The 22,504-nt window shown below is 38.9% G+C and overlaps 1 protein-coding gene across 1 annotated transcript in view; it reads left to right on the forward strand.

Annotated features, from left to right (window-relative positions):
• Nucleotides 1-22,504, forward strand: part of LOC126473677 (rotatin) — a 399,830-nt gene that overhangs the window by 179,527 nt on the left and 197,799 nt on the right. Inside the window, exons 16-17 of the mRNA XM_050100916.1 lie at nucleotides 5,643-5,910; nucleotides 12,941-13,131. Coding sequence (XP_049956873.1) covers nucleotides 5,643-5,910; nucleotides 12,941-13,131 — 459 coding nt within the window. The remainder of the gene's footprint in view (nucleotides 1-5,642; nucleotides 5,911-12,940; nucleotides 13,132-22,504) is intronic.

The raw sequence follows: 22,504 nt of genomic DNA on the forward strand, positions 1-22,504 counted from the left end.
GATGTATTTTATTATTTTACCCATGACTCGAACTATTGATATTGGTCTGAAACTTGCAGGTTTGTCTTTGTCACCCTTTTACACACAGGAACCATCCTAGATAATTGCAGTTCCTCTGGAAAGTATCCTTCTGAGAAACATTTATTGATATAGTGAGTCAATGGATAAACAATGGAATCAATGACTTTTTTCAGCAAATTGCAAGACATGTCATAAATATCAGCACCATCTGATGACTTAATGTTCCTTACTATTTTTATACAGTACTATGCATAACCTCAGAGAAAGCGAGAATATTATTGTAAAGCATCCCATGATAATTTTTTTCTAAGAGTTCTAATGGACTTGTATTAGGTTTACTGATGCCATTTCTTACTTCCTCGATAGATTTAATAAAATAATCATTAAACTGTTGTTGAGAGATATTGATTTTGACCTTATGTGACTCTTTGGCAACACTATTTATGAGATTCCAAGCAGCTCTGCATTTATTGTTAGAAGTCTCAATGTACTGGACATTGTGTGACTTTTTCGATTCAATGACGGCTTTTGTATAATCAATTCTCGATCTTACATACAGAGATTTTGCACTTTCAGACTTGGTATTGCTGTGTATATCTAACAGCATCATTATATATAAAAACAAAGATGAGGTGACTTACCGAACAAAAGCGCTGGCAGGTCGATAGACACACAAACAAACACAAACATACACACAAAATTCAAGCTTTCGCAACAAACTATTGCCTCATCAGGAAAGAGGGAAGGAGAGGGGAAGACGAAAGGAAGTGGGTTTTAAGGGAGAGGGTAAGGAATCATTCCAATCCCGGGAGCGGAAAGACTTACCTTAGGGGGAAAAAAGGACAGGTATGCACTCGCACACACGCACATATCCATCCACACATACAGTATACAGACACAAGCAGACATATTTTGACCTTATGTGACTATTTGGCAACACTATTTATGAGATTCCAAGCAGCTCTGCATTTATTGTTAGAAGTCTCAATGTACTGGGCATTGTGTGACTTTTTCGATTCAATGACTGCTTTTGTATAATCAATTCTCGATCTTACATACAGAGATTTTGCACTTTCAGAATGTCTGCTTGTGTCTGTATACTGTATGTGTGGATGGATATGTGCGTGTGTGCGAGTGTATACCTGTCCTTTTTTCCCCCTAAGGTAAGTCTTTCCGCTTCCGGGATTGGAATGACTCCTTACCCTCTCCCTTAAAACCCACTTCCTTTCGTCTTCCCCTCTCCTTCCCTCTTTCCTGATGAGGCAACAGTTTGTTGCGAAAGCTTGAATTTTGTGTGTATGTTTGTGTTTGTTTGTGTGTCTATCGACCTGCCAGCGCTTTTGTTCGGTAAGTCACCTCATCTTTGTTTTTATATATAATTTTTCCCACGTGGAATGTTTCCTTCCATTATATTGATAACAGCATCATTACATGCATATCAGGCAGCATTTTAGTGTACCAAGAATGTTTCTTTTTTGAAACCTTCTTTTTACAACCTCTGTCTGTTACGCTACATTTCGTAATGGGAATACAATCATTAAATATTTGCAGAAATGAGTTAAAGAAACGTTCAAAATTTATCTTAGCTGACCCATTATTTGATAGGCAAAGATTACCATCATTTCTCTGCCAGAACCAATTTCTATCTGCAAGAGTTTTCGTGAACTTCACAATTTTTCCATTGGTCATTGGCCTAGTGATCACCATTTTTGAATTGGCCATGTCAGTACTAAGATTAACTGAACTGGTCCTGCCAGCATATGTTAGGGACATTGATTTGTGGTCAAAAAAGAGAAACATTGTTACATCACATTGGACTTGGACACATTTAAAATTAACAAATATACTGTTTAAGCAAGCTTGTTCCCTAGTAGGTTTCATTTAGGAATTTATTTGGATCTATGAACACTGCTCCAAATCTATCACACTGTTCTTTGATGGCACAGTTTATTTTGCAGACATATTTATCATTACAGATCTTCTTTTTATTATTCCACTGATTACGAGCTGGGAATCTCTGGATAGACTGAACTGTCGTAGGAGGTTTCTCAAATCACTAACACTGCACTTGGTAATTGACACGTCAAAATCAAAATTAAGATCACCACCTATTGTAATGTAATAGTTGGTAAATCTTTTCTCAGTGAGTGCACATAAAAGGATGTCCAATTTTTCTAAGAGTACACTGCTAATTCCGTTGGGAGACCTGTACAGTGATACTACTATTAGCTTCATACTACTTACGACTATACCAGTGGCTTCAAAATTCAGTTCTTCACATAAATAATTTAGATCTAAGTTACCAAAGGTGCAATTGATTGATCTAACAACACATATTGCTACACCACCTCTGTTTTGGGCCCACTGCTGTTCCTCATCTTCATTAATGATCTTCCTCTTTGTTCTGAGACAAACATAAAAAATGGCTCTGAGCACTATGGGACTTAACATCTGAGGTCATCAGTCCCCTAGAACTTAGAACTACTTAAACCTAGCTAACCTAAGGACATCACACACATCCATGCCCGAGGCAGGATTCGAACCTACAACAAACAGCAAATTTACCCTGTTCGCTAATGATACCACAATTCTAATTGACATTTTGATAGATCACAATCTTTAACAAACTACAAATACTGTTTTTAATGACATCTTAAATTGGTTCTCCTCAAATGGTCTCTCACTCAATTCAAATAAAACTCATTATATGAGGTTCCATACATCACCAAGTAATCTCGATGAAATTAACATAAAATGTAGAAATCAACCAATACAGAAAGTTGAAGATACAAAATTCCTGGGTGCTTCTATAGACAGCAAATGTAATTGGTCAGTTCACATTCTTCATCTGTGTAAAAAACTTAGCTCAGCAACATTTGCATTATGGATAACTTCTTCAGTGGCTGAAGTTGACGCCATTTTGATTGCCTACTTTGGTTACTTCCACTCATTGATGTCATATGCTATCATATTCTGGGGGAACCAACCGCTTGCAAAAAAAGTTTTCACCGTAAAAAAAAAAAAGATAGATATGCTAACAACTGCCTCACAGTATATTTTTTCCTTGCTGACCTTTGTGTGCAAAAGTTATTCTATCTACCAAGAGACAGTAAATTCCATGGCTATAACACCAGAAACAAAAACAATCTACATGTCGAAATGAAAAAAGGAGTTTACTACTCCAGCATTAAGCTGTTCAATGCTCTCCCACTACATATCAAATGTGTTCATACAGAACTGCCAAAATTTAAACAAGTTCTCAAAGATTACCTGACAGAGAAATCTTTTTATACTGTGAATGAATATTTGAAAGAAAATATATACCATCACTAAACTTATTGTGTCTAGAACTAGTTCAATTGATTTTATTGAGCATTATCACACTTTTTGTAACAACAGTTTGCCTGTACTTGTATTTACTCTTGTAGGCCTAATATCTGATTTAACTTTGTGCTCTTATTTATAACCTTTATTTGAAATTCCTTTTTCTGTTAAATGGTTGTTATGTTATCTAGCTGACATTGTATCTGTTACTGTATTTATAGTACGTCTTACTTAAACTATGCACAATTTGGCATTGAATTGCCCTTGTATTTATTGTAAGTTTAAATTGAAACCTGTATAATTTGACACTTTCCATATCCTTGTGATTGACTCACTAACTGGATCTACGAAACATGAAATAAATAAATAAATCTTGTGAACTCTTCTGCAGTAACTGTTTGATAAACCATAATTTTTGAACTTAGAAACTGGAATTTCACCTTAAGTGAACATTGGGACACTGCAACACAATACGTCAAATTTATTCACTGATGAGAAGTAATTCAATACCAGTTCCTTGTCATTCAAACCTTGAATGTTTAAAAACCCAGTTTTCAGGTCCATATTCTACTCTCCTTCAGTTTTTAGATGATACCTGTTTTTGGATTTGATTTTTTGTGTCCAGTTTTTCATCCCCATCAGGCCATTTTAGTTTTCCTTGTTTTTTGTTATTTTGCAAAAGTCTGTAAAATTCTGCTTAATGTTAGTCCATCCTTTCCTAGCCAGTTTTCATGTAGGAATTTATTTGGATCTATGAATACTGCTCAAAGTCCATCACAGTGTTCTTTGATGGCACAGTTTATTTTGCAGATATATTTATAGTTACATTTAAGTTCACTTTCTGCAGTATGTTGCTTTGAGTTTTCCATATTTTTAGATGGTTGTTTAGCTGTTGTATTCTAATTCCAAGTCACACATCAATTTTCCGTCCTGGAACAGTGACATTTTTCAGTAAAGAATCGCCTATCGATAGAAGTTCATTTTCATTTCTTGGTACACTTGAGCCACTGCCTTTCCCTTTAGTATATGTTGCAGACTTCCATTCATATTTATATACTGAATTTTTGCGTACTGAGGTTATCGGTAATTCACCAAGCACATGTGATATATTAGACCTAAAGTTTTGATTGTTTGTACTGCTTATACATGCATGCAAGTATTCATGGTATTGTTTTGTTACCATTTTCCTGCATCCACACACACACAGGAATATTTCTTTGTGGCTAATCTACTATTTGTACTATTTGCTTTACCTGGAGTCATTGTTTTGTTGTATACCAACTTACTGCTGATGTGCGAACACTGACTGATGCAATGTTGTTTTGGTTTCACAGCTTTCTGACACATGGAACTCTTTTTCTCATAATAATTTATCATTATCTCTTTTTAAAATCGAGATTTCACTTTTCAGCACCTCAACATCATTTTAAACTATCTTGTTAATTTCACTTTTGGTTTTCACTGCTTTTTCAATTTTGGACGTTTCGAAATGTAAACAGCCAAGAAATGTCCATAAAAAATCAACACTGACATATTTTAAGCTTATTTTGACACACTTTTCATACAACCAGTAATTAAACTTAACACATAAGATTGCTTTTATCGCTTTCTTTTTACATTCTTTACATAATGAACTTTCAATTTTTCCATTTTTGATGAGAGCGAAACACTGATCGTTGTATGGGTGCTATCTCCACTTACATTGAAAAAATAGCTGAAAACAAGCTTTAAAAAATGTGGTTATTACAAGCTGGCAGCGGCTTAGTGCTGCTATTATACTTTAAAACTCCTGGTACTGCTGTGCTCTAGGGCTATGACATCTGCGGGAATTATATTCTTAGTCATGACAAGCTGCAGATTGGATTTCTAGGTTTGTTAGTGACTCATTTTTATGTTATACACTCTTTGCCTTTTTATCACTGTATAAATAGCAATTTGCTTGTACCCTGGACTTTCCGTTGTTTAATTTGTTTGTCCAAGTTTATGCTTTGTACAGGATGTCAACTCACATTTACTTTCCAACACAGTGTTTCTTTCTCATGTTTCTAATTTTTCTTTCGATTTATATTTTTTTGCGACAGAGGCAATGAAAGAATAAACTGAATATTTAGTAGGGCGAAAAGTGAACACACAGTATGAATGAATGTGTTAGTAACATTCGCTCAGTGATATTTTTCTTTTATTCATCGTAAACCTAGCGTCACCTAAGAGCCATTTGTTAGAAATAAAATGTATCATGACATTTATTTTTATTTTTATGAAGTGTTTGTTTAAACGGTTAATTTTGAATTTTGTAGGCGTTCTAATGCAGAGAGGTGAGTTTAGGAAGTTGTTACGGCTAACATGGTCTTCTGAGTGGTTTGGTAGCATTGAAAATTTGCTCAAGGAAAAGGATACACTGGAAGAACTACAAGAATTGCCGTTCTGCTCAGAATTAAAAGCAAAAGCATTTGACATGGAAGAAGTGCAGATGTCATCTTTTACTGTTTGCAAGCAGTATATGTATGATATACAGAATGCTACTACTCACGAGAATGCAGAGACTGCCTTATATGGTCTTACACGGTATTAAACAATTTATTTGTCTGCAGAGTAGTTATAACTAAGATTTTGTTATTTGAGCCAGTGTAGATATAAACTACTGATCATATGGGTACCCAACATTATAGGAATGATGATCAGACTGTGCGCTGCAGTATGTGAGTTTGTAGTAATGTTGGTTTCATGACTTTCCGTTAAGTGCCAACATTGGTATGGTGATGTAGTGTTAAACTGCAAGCATCAGTGCACCTTACAGTTGCAGACAGTCAACATTGATTTGGGCAAGGTGAACAGGACTTTACTCCTTAAGCTGTTTTATCAAAACAACAGCAATAGTGCTGCTGCTCTTTACAGGTATTGATGTGTTAAAGGAATATGGAGAGATCATCTTTCCGCATGGAGGTTGAAGAACATGATTCAGAAGTTCCAATTAACTGGTGATTTGGGAATTGCTCCTGGAAAAAGGCCGACGGCCAACAGAACCACAAGTTGCTGAATATGTTACTGTTGCCATGGCTGAGAATCTGTATGCAATGTTCGATCTTTAAGCAGTGAGTGAGCTATGTCATGACAGCTGAACATTCCATGTCCACTGTTCGAAAATTGCTGTGAACAATTGCGAAATGGTATCTGTAGTGTGGTTCCAGGCTGTCGTGGATGCAGATGGTCATCACATTGAACAGCATTTTTAACCTGGAACGTTAATACGGTACACACCTAACAGATGTCTCAGGTGGAAATTAAAATTTGTTTCTTGCAATGATTTATTTGTCATTTCTCTTCCGCGTGTCCCTACAAATGTTTCCACTAAGTTTCATTGTTGTATGATCACTTGTTTTTCATGGGAGCCCTCTCAAGTAATGAAATCTTAATTATAACTTCTCTGCATATTAGATTTATACTTCCCATAGTTTTAGAGTATGAATGTTAATAAGTTTGTAACAACATAACATATTTCACATTTGTTTTTGTTTAACTTTACTTTGTTTCACATTCTAAATTTGAATTGATTTCAATGGCTGCTTCACTACTTGAGCCATCTCCTTTGAAGGCATTGCCTATAAATAAATCCGCGGTACAGCTATGGGCACCCACATGGCATCAACCTATGCTAGCCTATTCATGGGCCATCTAGAGAAACCCTTCCTGAAAACCCAGAATCCTAAACCCCTCACCTGGTTCAGATTCATTGATGACTTCTTTGCTATCTGGATTGAAGGTGAGGACACCTTATTCACATTCCTCTGAAACCTCAACAACTTCTCCCCCATTTGCTTCACCTGGTCCTACTCAACTCAACAAGCCACCTTCCTAGATGTTGACCTCCACCTCCGTCCATATCAAACCTACTAACCACCAGCAATACCTCCACTTCAACAGGTGCCACCCATTTCATACCAAGAAGTCCCTTCTGTACAGCCTAGCTACCCGTGGTCGTGATGGCAGTCCCTCTCTAAATATACCGAGGTCTCACTGAAGCCTTCACTGACCGTAATTTTCTTCCCATCCTTGTACAAAAACACCACCTCCAAAAGTCCCACAGTCCGGCCACAGAGGAGCATTCCACTCGTAACTCAGTACCATCTGGGACTGGAGCAACTGAATTACATTCTCCACCAGGGTTTCGATTACCTCTCGTCGTGCCCTGAAATGAGAAACGTCCTACCCACTATCCTTCCCACCCCTCCTACCGTGGTATTCCGCTGTCCACCGAATCTACACAATATACTCGTCCATCATGACACAACCCCTGCTCCCAATCCCTTACATCATGGCTCATACCCCTGTAATAGACCTAGATGCAAGACCTGTCCCATACATCCTCCTACCACCACCTACTCCAGTCTGTTCACTGACATTACCTATCACATCAAAGGCAGGGCTACCTGTGAAACCAGTAACGTGATCTACAAGCTAATCTGCAACCACTGTGCTGCATTCTATGTAGGCATGACAATCAGCAAGCTGTCTGTCCACATGAACGGCCACCGACAAACTGTGGCCAAAAAACAAGTGGACCACCCTGTAGCTGAACACGCTGCCAGACATGATACCCCTCACCTCAGTGACTGCTTCACAGCCTGTGCCATATGGATCCTTCCCACCAACATCAGCTTTTCTGAATTGTGCAGGTGGTAACTTTCCTTGCAATACATCCTAAGTTCCCGTAACCCTCCTGGCCTCAACCTTCGTTAGTCACTGTCCTCACCTATCCAGCCCCCTCCCTGTTCCCATTTCAGCACTACACAGCCGTCATTTCACCACCACACTCAGTCTTTTAATTTCTTTTATTTTTATTTCTCTCCTTTCCGCTACTTACCCCCTCCGCACCTTCTCTCCTACCCTCCGTCTAAATTGCGACACTTCACTGTCTGCCACTCCCACCATACTATCCCTCCTCCTCCCCGCCCCAGCCTCCTCATTACCCCCACCCAGTCACCACTCCCATCATGCACTGGTGCTGCTGCTCGCAGTGTAGTTTCAGCTCTCTGAGACTGCAGACTTGGGTACAAGTTGCGCTTGCGTGAGTGTGTGTGTGCGTGTGTGTATGTGTGTCTACTGCTGACAAAGGCCTTAATGGCCGAAAGCTATGATTGTGTGAATCTTTTCATTGTGCCTATCGCGACTCAGCATCTCCGCTATATGGTGAGTAGCAACTTTCCTTCTCTCGTATTGTTCCCTTGGTTTTCTTTTGTTGATGTGCATCCTATAACCTCCTTTCGAGACACTCCACTCCATTCGACTGCCATCTCTAATAGATTTACAATGCCCTCGAGAAACCTCAAATTTTTATTTCTTCTCCCAGAACATTGAGACCATTTCCGAATTTCTCCTTGGTTTCTTTCACAACTTACTCAATGTCCCTTCTCAACTGTTCTTCCTGTTCATGTCCTTCAACTCATAACTACATTGTGGTTTCTGTACAAGCTATAGATAACATTTTTTTCCATGTATTTTATCCTTAGTATCTTCAGAATGTCAAAGAGTGTATTCCAGTCAACAATGTCAAAAGCTTTCTCTAAATCTACAAATGCTGTAAATGTAGGTTTGCCGTTCTTCAATCTGTCTTCGAAGGTAAGTCATAGGATCAGTATTGCCTCATGTTTTTACATTTCACCAGAACCCAATCTGATTTTCCCCAAAGTCATCTGCAAATAATTTGTGGCAATACTTTGCAACCATAACTTATTAAACTGATGCCTCTATAATACTCACACCTCTCACCACTTGCCCTCTTTGTAACAGGAATAATTACATTCTTCTTTAAGTCTGGGGGTCACACCTGTCACATATGTCGTGCACATCAGATGGCTGGCTCTTCCAGTGATCTCAATAATTCTGACTCTAGACAGCTTGTTTTGTGTTAGGTCTTTCAGTGCTTTGTCAAATTATTCTTCCAGTATCATATCTCTCATCTCATCTTCATCTACTCTCCACTCTCTTGTAGACTGCATATATTCTTTTCATCTTTCAGTATTCTTTCAGTAAGTGAAATTTTTAGTACTTTGAATACACACATATAAGAGATACAAGTATACAAAACTATCCTAGCTTTCAGAACTATTACCTGTAGTGCCTTTTTCAAGAAGAAAGAGTGATAGGGCATGGATCATTAAAAAGACGGGTAGGTCATGCAAACCCCAAGATGAGAGGGAGTGATCTGCCCTTCCTTTTTAACCTTTCGCAAAGTATTCCTCTTTCTTCTCCAAGGTACAAACTTAAAGTTTCAGAAGCTAGGATGGTTTCGTGTGCTTTTATAGGTGTTCATCAGTAGTACTAAAATGTCACCTCCTAAAGATAAGATGACTTCAGTGTAGTCTTTTTATGTATATATTGTACAATTAGTTCAATTAATTATAATTGATTGCAATAAGACTTAATGCCATGAGCTTAGTGCAGATGGTTCCGGTATATTCTGTTAACATGCATTCCTTCTTTTTCCTGGTTTAGTGATACAATAATAGCTCCCTTTATGGCTGCTCGGAATAGTTTTTGGTGGTATGACGTAAATTTTCTACTATTCTGAATCACTCTAATGGAAGCTGTAGGATTGATGTATGACTGGTCAGCCAGCACATTCTGACCACCTACCTAATAGCTGATGTGTCCATCTTTGGCAAGGTAATCAGCAGCAACATCTGGTGGCATGAAGGCAGTGAGGTCTTGATAGGTCACGGAGGGCACTGGCGCCACATCTGCACACACATTCCGGGGAGGGGCAACGAGTTCTCATGCCACATTCAATCACGCCCTAGATTATTTTTGATCAGGTTCAAATCTGGCAAGTTGTGGAGCCAGCACATCAATTGGAACTCGGCACTTTGTTTCTCGAACCACTCCATCATACTCCTGGTGTTGTAATGTGGTGCATTATCTTGTTGAAAAATGCCACTGCCTTCAGAAAACATGATCGTCATGAAGAGGTGTACATGGTCTGCAAACGGTATATGATCCTCCTTGGTCATCAGCTCTGCTGAACCCACAAATGCCCACATGAATGTTCCCCAGAGCGTAATGGAGCCTTCGCCAGCTTGTATCCGCTCCACAGTACAAGTGTCAAAGAGATGTTCCCCTGGAAGGCAACGGATTCATGCCCTCCCATCGGAATGATGAAGGAGATATTGCGATTCATTAGATCATGCAACGCTCTGCCACTGCACCAATGTCTAGTGCTGATGGTCATGTGCCCATTGCAGTCTTAGTTGCCGATGTCATGGCGTTAACATTGACACATGCAAGGGTTGTCAGCTGCAGAGACCCATCGTTATGAGTGCTTGGTGCACTGTGTGTTCAGACATGCTTGTAGTCTGCCCAGCATTAAAGTCTGGTGTTAGTTCCGCCACAGTTCCTCTCATGCCCTATTTTAGCAGTCTGCCCAGCCTATGACATCTGACAAGTGTAATGAGGGGTGGCCGCCATAATGTCTGGACATGATTTCATCTTGATTCTGCCGCATGTTGAAGACACCACAGCAGTCATCGAACACCCAACAAGTCGTACACTTTTTGAAATGCTCTTGCCGAGCCTCCAGACCATCACAATCTGCCCTCAATGAGACTCAGATAGATCGTGCACCTCTCCATTTCTACTCACAGACAGCATGCTCACTGATACTAAATGCATCATTTGTGTGTTTCACTAGCAATCATTCCTCACCAAGTGACACTGCTATCACCAGGATAGGTTTATGTCGATAGTAGGTCAGTGCTCATAATGTTCTTGCTGTTTAGTGTGTATTCTTCAGTGTGCCAACAGAGTTTGAATCATTACCATATTTTCCCATGTGCTGTTTGTATAGATTTGGTTCAAGTTGTGTTGAAAGCTTTTCAAGTCTCTACAGATCATAGGAAAAGTGCTAATTCATGTGCTTTTCTCCTTCATTAAATTTCATTCACTGCTTACAAATGGTCTGTTTTGCTGTATCTCCACCTAAATCCAGCTTATTCCTTATACGGTTAAAAATCAATGTTTTGATGTGGTTGAGGATTAATTTAGAGAATATTTTGTATATTTTGGGGTGGAGGCTAATATTTTTGTAGGGTTTTCTTTATATATCTTGCCCATCTAATTTTTTTTGGGAAGAATAGGAAATGCGGCATTCTTCCTGTTTTGTAAATAATTTTGCAAGTTGCTTAGTATTACTTGCGGTCAGACTTTATTCATTTCCACTAAAAACAGTCACCTGCATACACTTTTCCTTTCTTAATATCTCAAACAGCTTTACAAACCTCATCAGTCATTACTTCCAGAATGTCATCATTTTCACTAATAACTATCTGTGTTTCTTTATTCATGTGTCGACTTTCATGTTCCCTTTACTAGACACCTCTTTCCATCTGAAGTGTTCATTCCTTTGCTGTATTCATATTTCCAGTATCTTTTTCTGTTTGTTTAAGTATTTTGTGTTATCATTATTTCTCATGATGGTAAACGTATTGCTAAATTTAATTTAGGACACACATCACAGAAGAAGTTCTTATAATCCACATGGAAATGATTTGTTCAATCAGAACTACTCCCAACAGACCGAGTCTGTTATTGAGTCAGAGGTAGTCTCGCATAACCTAAATATCTGCAAAATTCACCACTGTGTAGTCATAAAGCTATGGACAGATTTGTAGGTTTATTCATCAACAGAGAGGCTACAGGATGGTACACTTCTGATATGTCAGCAAGAGCTGTTAAAAGAAGAAGAAGAAGAAAAAAGACTATCTGGGAAGCTACCCACTTCACACTCAGTTGCATTAAAAAGGTTGTGATTAGATAAAATATAATTTCATTGAATGGCTTGACTCTGGTGAAATCAAATGTAATATTGAGTGAAAATTGGAGGAAGTGAAATGATACATTACTGCTTTGTATTAGGGTTTGTTTCAAAAGTGCTTGCAATATTTTCTGAAGCTTGCTGGATATGAAGCCAGACAAAGATATTTGGGATAATATCATTGAATAGCTAACATGATTGTAAAACTCAATATGTGCAACAGTAATAGAAGTGTGGGTGGCAGCATAAGGGTAAATGTGGAACGTGAAATGTCCTCTAACTGGCGGTAGTAATCCCATTTTGAGATGTCTGCTTCAGCAATTCAAAAAGGTAATTAGCTATATTAGATATGTATCATAACTTGGATCCCGTACTGTCATGTATCGTAGTCTAATACAAAAGTGAAACAGAGGCAGGAAAGTAATCAACAGCAGCAGCTTTACAAATTCCCAACCTTATGCTAAACAGCCTGTGAAAGATGAGAATATCAGTTGTATTGTCATTTTTCAGAAGGAAGTAATTTCTTTTTATTGTAACAGGACTAGCAAAGGAAGGTCAACTTTTTCAGAACTGCATCACCATTTTTATATATTTCAGTAATATATTGATGTGAAAAACTCATATTTAATACGTAGACAAAATTAGAAGTATTTGAACTTCTGTAACAACTGTGGCTGTAAATCATTTCAGAAATATAATGCTATCAAAGTTAAAATTGTTTTAAATTCTTTTAGCTTTTAATAATACTCAGATGTTAGTTTAATGGCAATTCTTGATTTATATTCACAGATACTTTAATTTGCTGCTGCTCTTGCCTCACAAGGAAAGCAAATGTAGAATAGATCAGCTTAAAGGGCTCCCTTGGACAGAAACATTTTCAAGATTTCTATCAGCAACACCAGCATCACCTGAAGATGAAGATTTACTTGCTACGATTTTGCGGTTGTTCAATCTACATGCAAAGCTGCTTCTGTACTCGGGTAGGTCTGTATGTGTGTGTGTGTGTGTATGTGTGTGTGTGTGTGACAGTTTTATGTTATCTATAATTACAGTAATTGTTATCTTGAAAATTACAAATTACTGAATATAGTAATGAATATTTCTGCTCCACTCTTCTGTGCTTTCTCTTTTGGAACTTTGTTCTAAACTTGTCCCTCCATCTATCCTAAAAAGGACCTCATGCCTTCCATTTCCTTTTTCCCTCTTTGCCGTAGAGGTGGAAATTGGTTCTGTGAATGCTTGGGATATAACATATTATTTGTGTTTCTAGAATTAATGTCATCTGGTACAGGTGTCGGACAAAATAATGTGAGAAACCTGATACGTGCGTTTCATACATGGGACAAGTTTTCTAATTTTTTGTACTGAATTTCTTCTTTTATTTGTATTAAAACATTTCTGTAAGTGATCAGAGTTCCAGTATATCTATGACTGTTTTATGAGTTTGTAGGATTTTGTCGCCCTTTACAGACCTTAGAAACTCAACATTCTTGTTAGTAGAGATGTGAAATTTTGCTTCTTGCACAGAAACTGTTGTAATAAAAACAGTTTGCAAAGCTGACACTAGGCAGAAAGTCAAGTGTACAAGTGGTTTGGATGGCAGATAAATCACTCTGTTTCTGCACTATGACAATGACTGCACTGCTTTCCGCGTCACCCTGACATGCCTTCTCTACTCTCCACTGCTAGTGCTGCCACCTGCCATCTGTGAATGGTTACTGCATATTGACATCAAACATAGGTGGTGGTCACATTAATGTAAATATGTGTAATTGAATGTTAGTGCTATCTTTCAACCAAATGTTGTTGTGGTGTTCAGTCCAGAGACTGGTTTCATGCAGCTCTCCGTGTTACTCTATCCTGTGCAAGTTTCTTTATCCCCAAGTACCTACTGCAACCTTTTGAATCTGCATAGTGTTTTAGTCTCTTGGTCTCTCTTTACAATCTTTATCCTCCACGCTTCCCCCCAATACTAAATTGGCGATCCCTTGATGCCTCAGAAAATGTCCTACCAACCGATCACTTCTTCTAGTCAAGTTATGCCTCAAATTTCTCTTCTCCCCAATTCTATTCAGTACCTCCTCATTATTTACGTGACCTACCCATCTAATCTTCAGCATTCTTGTGTAACACCACATTTCGAAAGCTTCTATTCCCTTCTTGTCTAAACTATTTACTGTCCATGTTTCACTTCTATACATGGCAACACTCCGTACAAATACTTTCAGAAATGACTTCCTGATACTTAGATCTATAATCGATCTTAACAAATTTCTCTTCTTCAGAAACGCTTTCCATTCCATTGCCAGTCTACATTTTATATCCTCTCTACTCTGATCATCATCAGTTATTTTGCTCCCCAAATAGCAAAACTCCTTTACTACTTTAAGTTTCTCATTTACTAATCTAATTCCCTCAGCATCACCTGATTTAATTTGACTACATTCCATTATCCTCATTTTGCTTTTATTGATGTTCATCTTATATCCTCCTTTCAAGACACTGTCCATTCCGTTCAACTGCTCTTCCAGGTCCTTTGCTGTCTCTGACAGAATTACAGTGTCATCGGCAAACCTCAAATTTTTTATTTCTTCTCCATGGATTTTAATTCCTACTCTGAATTTTTCTATTCTTTCCTTTACTGCTTGCTCAGTATACAGATTGTATAATATCGGGGATAGGCTACAACCCTGTCTCACTCCCTTGCCAACCACTGCTTCCCTTTCATGCCCCTCAACTCTTATAACTGCCATCCGGTTTCTGTACAAATTGTAAATAGCCTTTTGCTCCCTGTATTTTACTCCTGCCACCTTCAGAATTTGAAAGAGAGTATTCCAGTCAACATTGTGGCGGGGGGATGCAAACATTATTATTTTTAATTAAAATCCACAAATTAACTGTACATCAAAGTGCTACAAAAGGCAGTGTGGGAATGTGATGATTTATTGGGAAAAGTATGAGTTCTGACACAGCCTCTTAGAAACTGCATAAAAATAATATGCTTTGTGTCAACAATGAAGGAAACTATTGAAATATGTTGGAATATTGTTGTAGGAAAGAAACAGAAAGGAAAATTAAAAATAACCATGAGGATGTAGACATTCTATTCCTTTGAAGATCATTATCATACAGTTGGGACGCGAGCAGCTTATGAGTATGCATCCGGATTCAGGTGGTGCATATCATGAATGACATTGCAACTTGTAAACAATGATCCCAGTAAAAGTTTATTTCCAAAGGTGGGAAAACGATCAGTGCAAGAGAAGGGTAGAGGTGTGGAGGAGAAAAATATATATATATATATATATTCTCTAAGTTCCTCCCATGGAAGGGAGGAGAATTGGAAATGCTGGAAATGTGGGTATTAACAGGACGAGCACTGGATGGCAAGAAAGTGATGTGCTCCCACATAGTTCCTTGTGTATCTGCACCTATGACAACGTGATCCCTCTCATACCATGCCATTGAAAGAGGTGGTTGAACAAAGTCCACTGAAAGCACACCCTGTTAGCACTCCTCACTGTTGGAAATTTCATTCCACGGCATTCCGCACTGAAAGCATGCAGCTGGGACGGCAATCCAGTGTCCAAGCTGGCTACCTCATCTCAGTAAGGAGCAATGGAAAAAATAAATAAAAATAATTTTTGTACTATTAAACGGGGTCAGTCTTCTCTCAGGCAGGGGGCAACTGTACATTATGTTGTAGAAGATAGCCAGTTTTTGATTAGAATTGATCCACATATCTGAGAAAAAACATCTGAGAGATGAGAGTTTTGTGAAATTAAATACAGTAAGCTACATATTTATTTTGCCATATTTATAATGTAACAATACTATGAGAAGAATAGTTTCTACTGACTATAGAGCGGGGATGCTGAGTCGCAGATAAGCACAACAAAAAGACTCGGAAAATAAGCCTTGGATCAACAAGGTCTTCGTCGGAAATAGCCACACACAAAAACACGCACACACGCGCGCGCGCGCGCACACACACACACACACACACACACACACACACACACACACACACACACACAGCTCACACACGCATGATCTCACTGTCTCTGGCTGCTGTGTGTGTTGTCTACTACTGTCCAGATAATTGATAATTAATTCTTCGGACACAATAATGGGATCCTGTGGCCGCATCTTAGTAAACATTTAATAACGGTACCCTGTGTGAACACAGATCGTTGAATCTATGAATCTAGCACATGGGTCAGGTGAGGAAACTGAAAATGAATCGTGAAGTACTGAGTAATTGTCGTGAAACTGGCTAACGTAGAGTAGACCATCTGAAAGAATACATATAACTATTAAAGGTAATATGCAGAGTTATTGAAGGTAATACATCTTACCTGTTGTGGATTTTGTCAGCAAACTGTTCATGACTTGATAACGCAAATCTTCAGAGTGAGGCTGAAACTTTCGAAGTCCTCCAGAGGTATTACATCTGCTGGTGGCTGAAGCTGATGAAGTCCGCTGAGTAGCAGCAGTGCTCCAAGAAGAGAGGCGAAATGACAAGATCTAAAGTTGAATAACAAGCAATAAGAAGAAGAAGAAGAAGAAGAAGAAGAAGAAGTGAAGTAAACAGTTTCCTATGTAAGAGCGCCTGACAAAGAAACCTCGCTTGCGATTTTTTTTTTCTTTTTTAAAAAAAATTCATGCTTGACTTTATTGGCTGGCCTCTGAATCATCCAAGGTTCGACCGACCAAAATGCTCCTCAAATAGCAGAGGTCCCATTCTATGAGCTATGTTTCACTTGGTTAAGCAATGAGTTCCTTTTTATCATTCTCCTCTGAGAAAAGTCATTCCTTGCTATTCCTGTCTCTCTCTTCGGCCAGTGAGACAGCTGCCATCTGACACTATCGAGCTTCTCTACAAATCTGAAAAAAAGTTTAGATGGACTAACGCCCATAGCGCTCGCATCCTTAAACAGAGTTTTTAGTAAGAGCTACATGTTCAGTGGCGTCTCACAGCCTAGTTTGGGGCTCTGTTTTCACCTGCAATATAGCATCTCCAGCGTCAATCCCAAAAGCCGGCTTTCTAGGTTTGGCTGACAACAGTGCCTTTTTCTAAATATTCCCCCTTATTCCACCTCCTAAAAAAAATTGCGCAAGTGGTCGATACAGGACATTATAAATGTCTGTCTGCATGACATCGCCTTTAGGTGTCACAAGAGTGCGTGTTGGGCAGTGGTGTCGCAATGACTGCCTCACCTCATCGGCCTTCCAAGAAGGACTGAGTGTAGTCCCTGAACGTTCTGGCACTTAGTTTTGCATCCGTGTCGCCCAGCGTGCTTCCAAAAAAGTCTCTTATTTCCAACCAGCATGCAAATGTGTTTTAGTTTACTGCAGAAACTGACAAGTCACTCATACCTTTGACATCAATTTATTCCCCCGATTGTAAGTAATTATTGAGGTTGAGGAAGCAATTCTACTATCAATTTATGTGACTTAACATGTTTCTTGTGACTATTGCAAAAAACTGTCCTGTAACAGTCTCCAATTTTAAACTAGATTGAGTATTTCTCTCATATTCTGTTACGGAGGCACATATACGAAACAACAACGCACACCCTGTTTTACTATAGTCATGATTAATTGTATCTGCCTCAGGATAGAGTCGTTACACTGTGTCCCAAACGTTTGGTGTTGAAGTTATACAAAAAGTAAAGGATGCTACACTAATATGACGTTAGGAAGCAATGGTCGAAAATCGGTGTTATAGGCAGTAAGAGATTTAGAATGAGCAGTGTGTGTGTAAGGCGCATGTTTAAGAAGTACTGATGTGTCACAACAAACCACCATCAGCCAGACTGATATTAGTGGCGCTATATTGAAGAGCAATGCAGTCACCTGCGATGTGACCATAGAGGAATTGCGACATTTCACACTTCACGATTCATTCAAAGTATTTGATGTGGTGAACATCCGCAACCGAGTAAACTAAGAATCCGATTCAGCTGTAATGAGAATTTATTTATTAACTACATGACCAGTTTCAGAGCATTACAGCTCCATTCTCATGCGCTAACAATTAATTAATAACTGTCATATGTGCATGGCGACCGTGCCAGGCAATGTGGAAAGTCAGGCCACACGTACCCACGGGTAGGTGGCCTGCGAGCAGGCACCAGGGTACGTCACCGAAGCCAAGAATGAACATTTCCTTCCTTCTGGCCAGCGTGGAAGCACGTTACAGAGAATGGCCTGCATTCCATGGTGATCACACACCCTATTAAGAATCATGACCGCAGCTTGTAATATCCAGGCGTCTTTTACAAGTCATGGTAACTTTGTCTTTGGATAAAAGTGTCATTTCTACAAATGAAATGACACAATTTCAGAGTGGGAACTTAAAGTAGACTGGTGGATTGAGGAGGGAGGCTTGTCAGAGTAATCTGTCCAGTTATGCGAACCGCTGTCTCAAGATGGCTTAGTGGCTAACGCATCAGCCTTGTAAGCAGGGAACCCGAGTTCGATAGCAGGCCTTGGTATAAATTTTCAGTTGCCGCTTCCATCCATATACACAAAAGCGTCATTTCTGTCCGTCTCTAGGCCTATTTCTTTCAATTACCTTCAGTACTACATTGTAACAGTTCTTTCTATGCACGGTCCAAGTTTCATCAAGCTATGTTCCTCGGTAGTGACAAACCATGTGAAATTTTCTTTCGTCTTTATGTTTTCCACATCATTTTAGTTGGGCCGTGTCCAAGTAACACAACGCTGGCGTTCGGTTCACATCTTCCCTGTGTGTGGATTGGAATCGCACCATTTTCATTTAGCGAAATTCATATATTAGGTCTACAACTTTGCTTCTGCCGTTTTGCAGTAGATGGCAGTATGGCAAGTGGCGTTCGGGTGGTTGGTCATAGGTGTAACACAATAAGCTTAGGCATCTGTAAACATAATGCCATAAAAATATTAGTCGATTTGTGATTGCATCATAAGGTTATTCTCGATTAACACGTCAACTTACGTACCCATTTCTCGCCATTTGCGGGAAGTTTTAATTTTCTACTTTAACATGAAGAAATCTGTGACTGTGGCTCTTGAAATGCTGGGTAAGACCTATGGTGAAGGAACTATTAGTGGAAGAATGGTGATTTTGATGTCGAAGACCGGTATGGCGGTGGAATACAGTACGTTTTCGTAGCTTCTGAAACAGACGAAGACAGTCACAAGACATTAATTATCGAAAGCAATTGATGCGTTCGACCCCAGCACTGAAACACAAACGGCCACAATACAGCGCAGTAGGTCAGTGCTCGACCCCATGTCGCAAAACCCGTCAAAATATACATGGAAACGTTGAAATGAGAAATCCTATCCCTCCCGCCGAATTCTCCATACGTTGCTCTGACTACCACCTTTTTCGATCAGTGGCATACAGTCGGGATGACCAGCACTTCCGATCATATGAACAAGTGCAAAATTGATTCCATTTTTGTATCCTCACAAAAGACGCCCAGTTCTTCTGCCACGGGATTCGTATGCTTTCCGAAAGATGGGAGAATGTAGTGGCCAGCGATGGGCAATACTATGAATCATAATTTTTTGTAAGTTTTTCACAATGAAACCCCGAACTTCGAGAAAAAACGGCGGAAGCAAAGTTGTAGACCTAGTATTGTTATGTTAACTACAATAATCCCGCGAGTAGATGCATGTACACATTGTCTGTGCCGTTTGGTGTGATCTGTGGCAATTTTCCTAAGGGAATTCTTTCCTTCTATATACATGGGCACTCAAATATTAGTTAATATTTACAGTGTGATAACGTCTCACGTGACTGCCAAGAAAAGTATTAGAGAGACAGAAAGAGAGACAGATTTCGACAATAACTGCGTAACATTTTTGGTCGGCTTTTTATTTTCACATTCCTTAAAAGAGGACATTATATTTTGCGAAAAAAACCAGAGAAACATACAGCCTGCAATGACAATCAAACGTGTATTGTCAAAGATCGCAACCACATTGGTTGACCGCTTTTTTTTCCTTGTCTGCAGTAACATTTATTTTACATAATACAACATTATCTAAGCTTCGTGACAGCTTCTACTGTCAACAGTGGTATTAACTTCATTATACAGTGTGATGAAGGGCAAGTGCGGGTTGATGAATTCATTTATTTGGCGAACATGACTTAGACTTCTCACAGTTTGATAAACTGTTGCAGGCGGACTGCATCAGAGCTGATTTTCCTCTTAGTAAACTACAGATAGGCTAGTGACTGCCTTGTAACGTGACACCAACATCATTCAGGAAAGTGCTTTCTTCTTTATTCTGTAAATAAATCAATAATATAAAAATTTACAGTGTAGGATCCTGAAAATTGATTCTTATCCGAAAGGTATAGAACACCAACAGAGAGATGCTGCATTCTGAGAAGCCTCACAAGTCGTCGTTATATTTAACAGTACTGCTCGGTAATGGTTTTGCGTCACTGTGGTTGCGGTGGCCGTTGCTAATGCGTCCACTAATAGAAAAACAAACAGTGGCAGTACAGAGAAAGTTTCTACAATGATTGGCTGGGAACGAGTAATACAAAGAATGACTGTTTCAACACGTTGGCTAATAGTCTGAATGGTCACCTCTGTTGCCTTCTGACATGCAATAAAACAAGAAATAGTGCACCCAATTACATTTAGTGGAGCATGAAGGTTGACTGACAGAAGGGCTAAACTAACCGTGCTTAACCTTTCTCTGCTAAATTCCGGATTATGAAACTAGTGACGTTTCTTTTTCCACTCAGACGCAAGTCGAGGTAACGGGAGCAGGCCACAGAAATTACCAATGATGGGGCTGTCATGGGATCAGTAGCACTAGGTGTGATGTGATGACGTCAGATGAGTGCATACCATACACTTTTACAGTGATATGGGGACGATGTGAATAACGAAATTACATAGGAGTGAAATAATACCACGATCATCCCCGAAACCAGCTTTGCAATATTACCACTACATTATTCAGTTATCTCGCAATACTGAAACGTCTGTTACACGACGGACAACAGCACTGTTGTATAATTCTGGATTTTCTGCATCCATATTAAAATAATGTGCCGAATCGGTGCTCAATCATAGACCTTCTCCTTTCATGAGAAAATGCCGCCCCTTCAGTTCTAATCTGGTGAGGGGTGCGAGAGATTTTCACTGGATGAATTGCAAATGGGGCGAGACATTGCCTGAGAAAAAGAAGGAAGCAAGTTGGTTAGCCTTCCTGCAATAAAGCAGTACCCGGAAATTAAACGCCAGCTCACTTCGACAAAAATAGAAGAGAAGTTCGGTCATAACGTTGCTATGAAATAACAACAATATATTTGAAATAAATAACAGAAATACATCTGGTTAATACACTTGTTGAGAAAGAAAATACATACTACATTTTTTAACTGTTCTCGATCCTACAGCTGATGAACCCGACTAGAAAATGCTAGAAAGAAGGCGAAATAGAAATGAAATTTTCGTATACAGATAGTCGTGTGTCTTGTCAATTGCCTGCATGCGTGTATGGCACGAATGAAACATTGATCTAACAAGAGACCTGCATCTATTAATCACCTCTGATTATTCACCTTACCAGTGCTTGTAGGTTAGTGCGAAAACACTATGTATTGTCCCCATAGATGTAATTAAGATACGCTTAACAAGTGGTCTTTGCTGCAAAGATATGCATTAAAATATAAATAAAATAACTGTCTAAGAGATAAATGATAACCGCTATACCTAATTATCTACATCAAACTGAAAACAGTGTATCGTTGGAGAACCCAAAGCAAGAGGGAATATTCCTCGCTTATGTTGCTCGGAATTTGCGTAATACTGTGTCAACTGGAGGGATATGGCATAACACAAAAGAAAAATAAGGCATGTAAACGGTGCTGAGAATACAAACAACACTTTAAACCCGTTAAACAATAGATACGAATATACATATAATCAGCGATACATAAAGGCAGTAAAGAATTACACAGAATACAGGATACAGGAGGACCTAATTCACAAATCTTACTCTTGCAAGTCACTGTCTTGCACAACACCATTAAGAGAAAAGAACTATCGTTTGCACTCTGTACAAATTAGACAGTTACAGAGAAAATGGATCTTATGTGCATCCATTATATTCACAGATATCTTCTTAGTATTGAAGAGGGCAAAATAAAAGAAGAAAAAAAAGAAATTCACAATTACTTATCACTAGCGTCAGTTTTTAAATGACAGTATAATGACTGATCAAGAAAATGATCAATCTTTTTAAGTCATTCTACAGGAAAACGTGACAAATTAATTGCCTTTGTCGACAAGCAGTGCTTCATTCTCGAACAAAGAGCTAGCCTCCTTGCAACAG

The sequence above is a fragment of the Schistocerca serialis genome, chromosome 1, assembly GCF_023864345.2.
Source record: "Schistocerca serialis cubense isolate TAMUIC-IGC-003099 chromosome 1, iqSchSeri2.2, whole genome shotgun sequence".
NCBI classification, from domain to species: Eukaryota; Metazoa; Arthropoda; class Insecta; order Orthoptera; family Acrididae; genus Schistocerca; species Schistocerca serialis.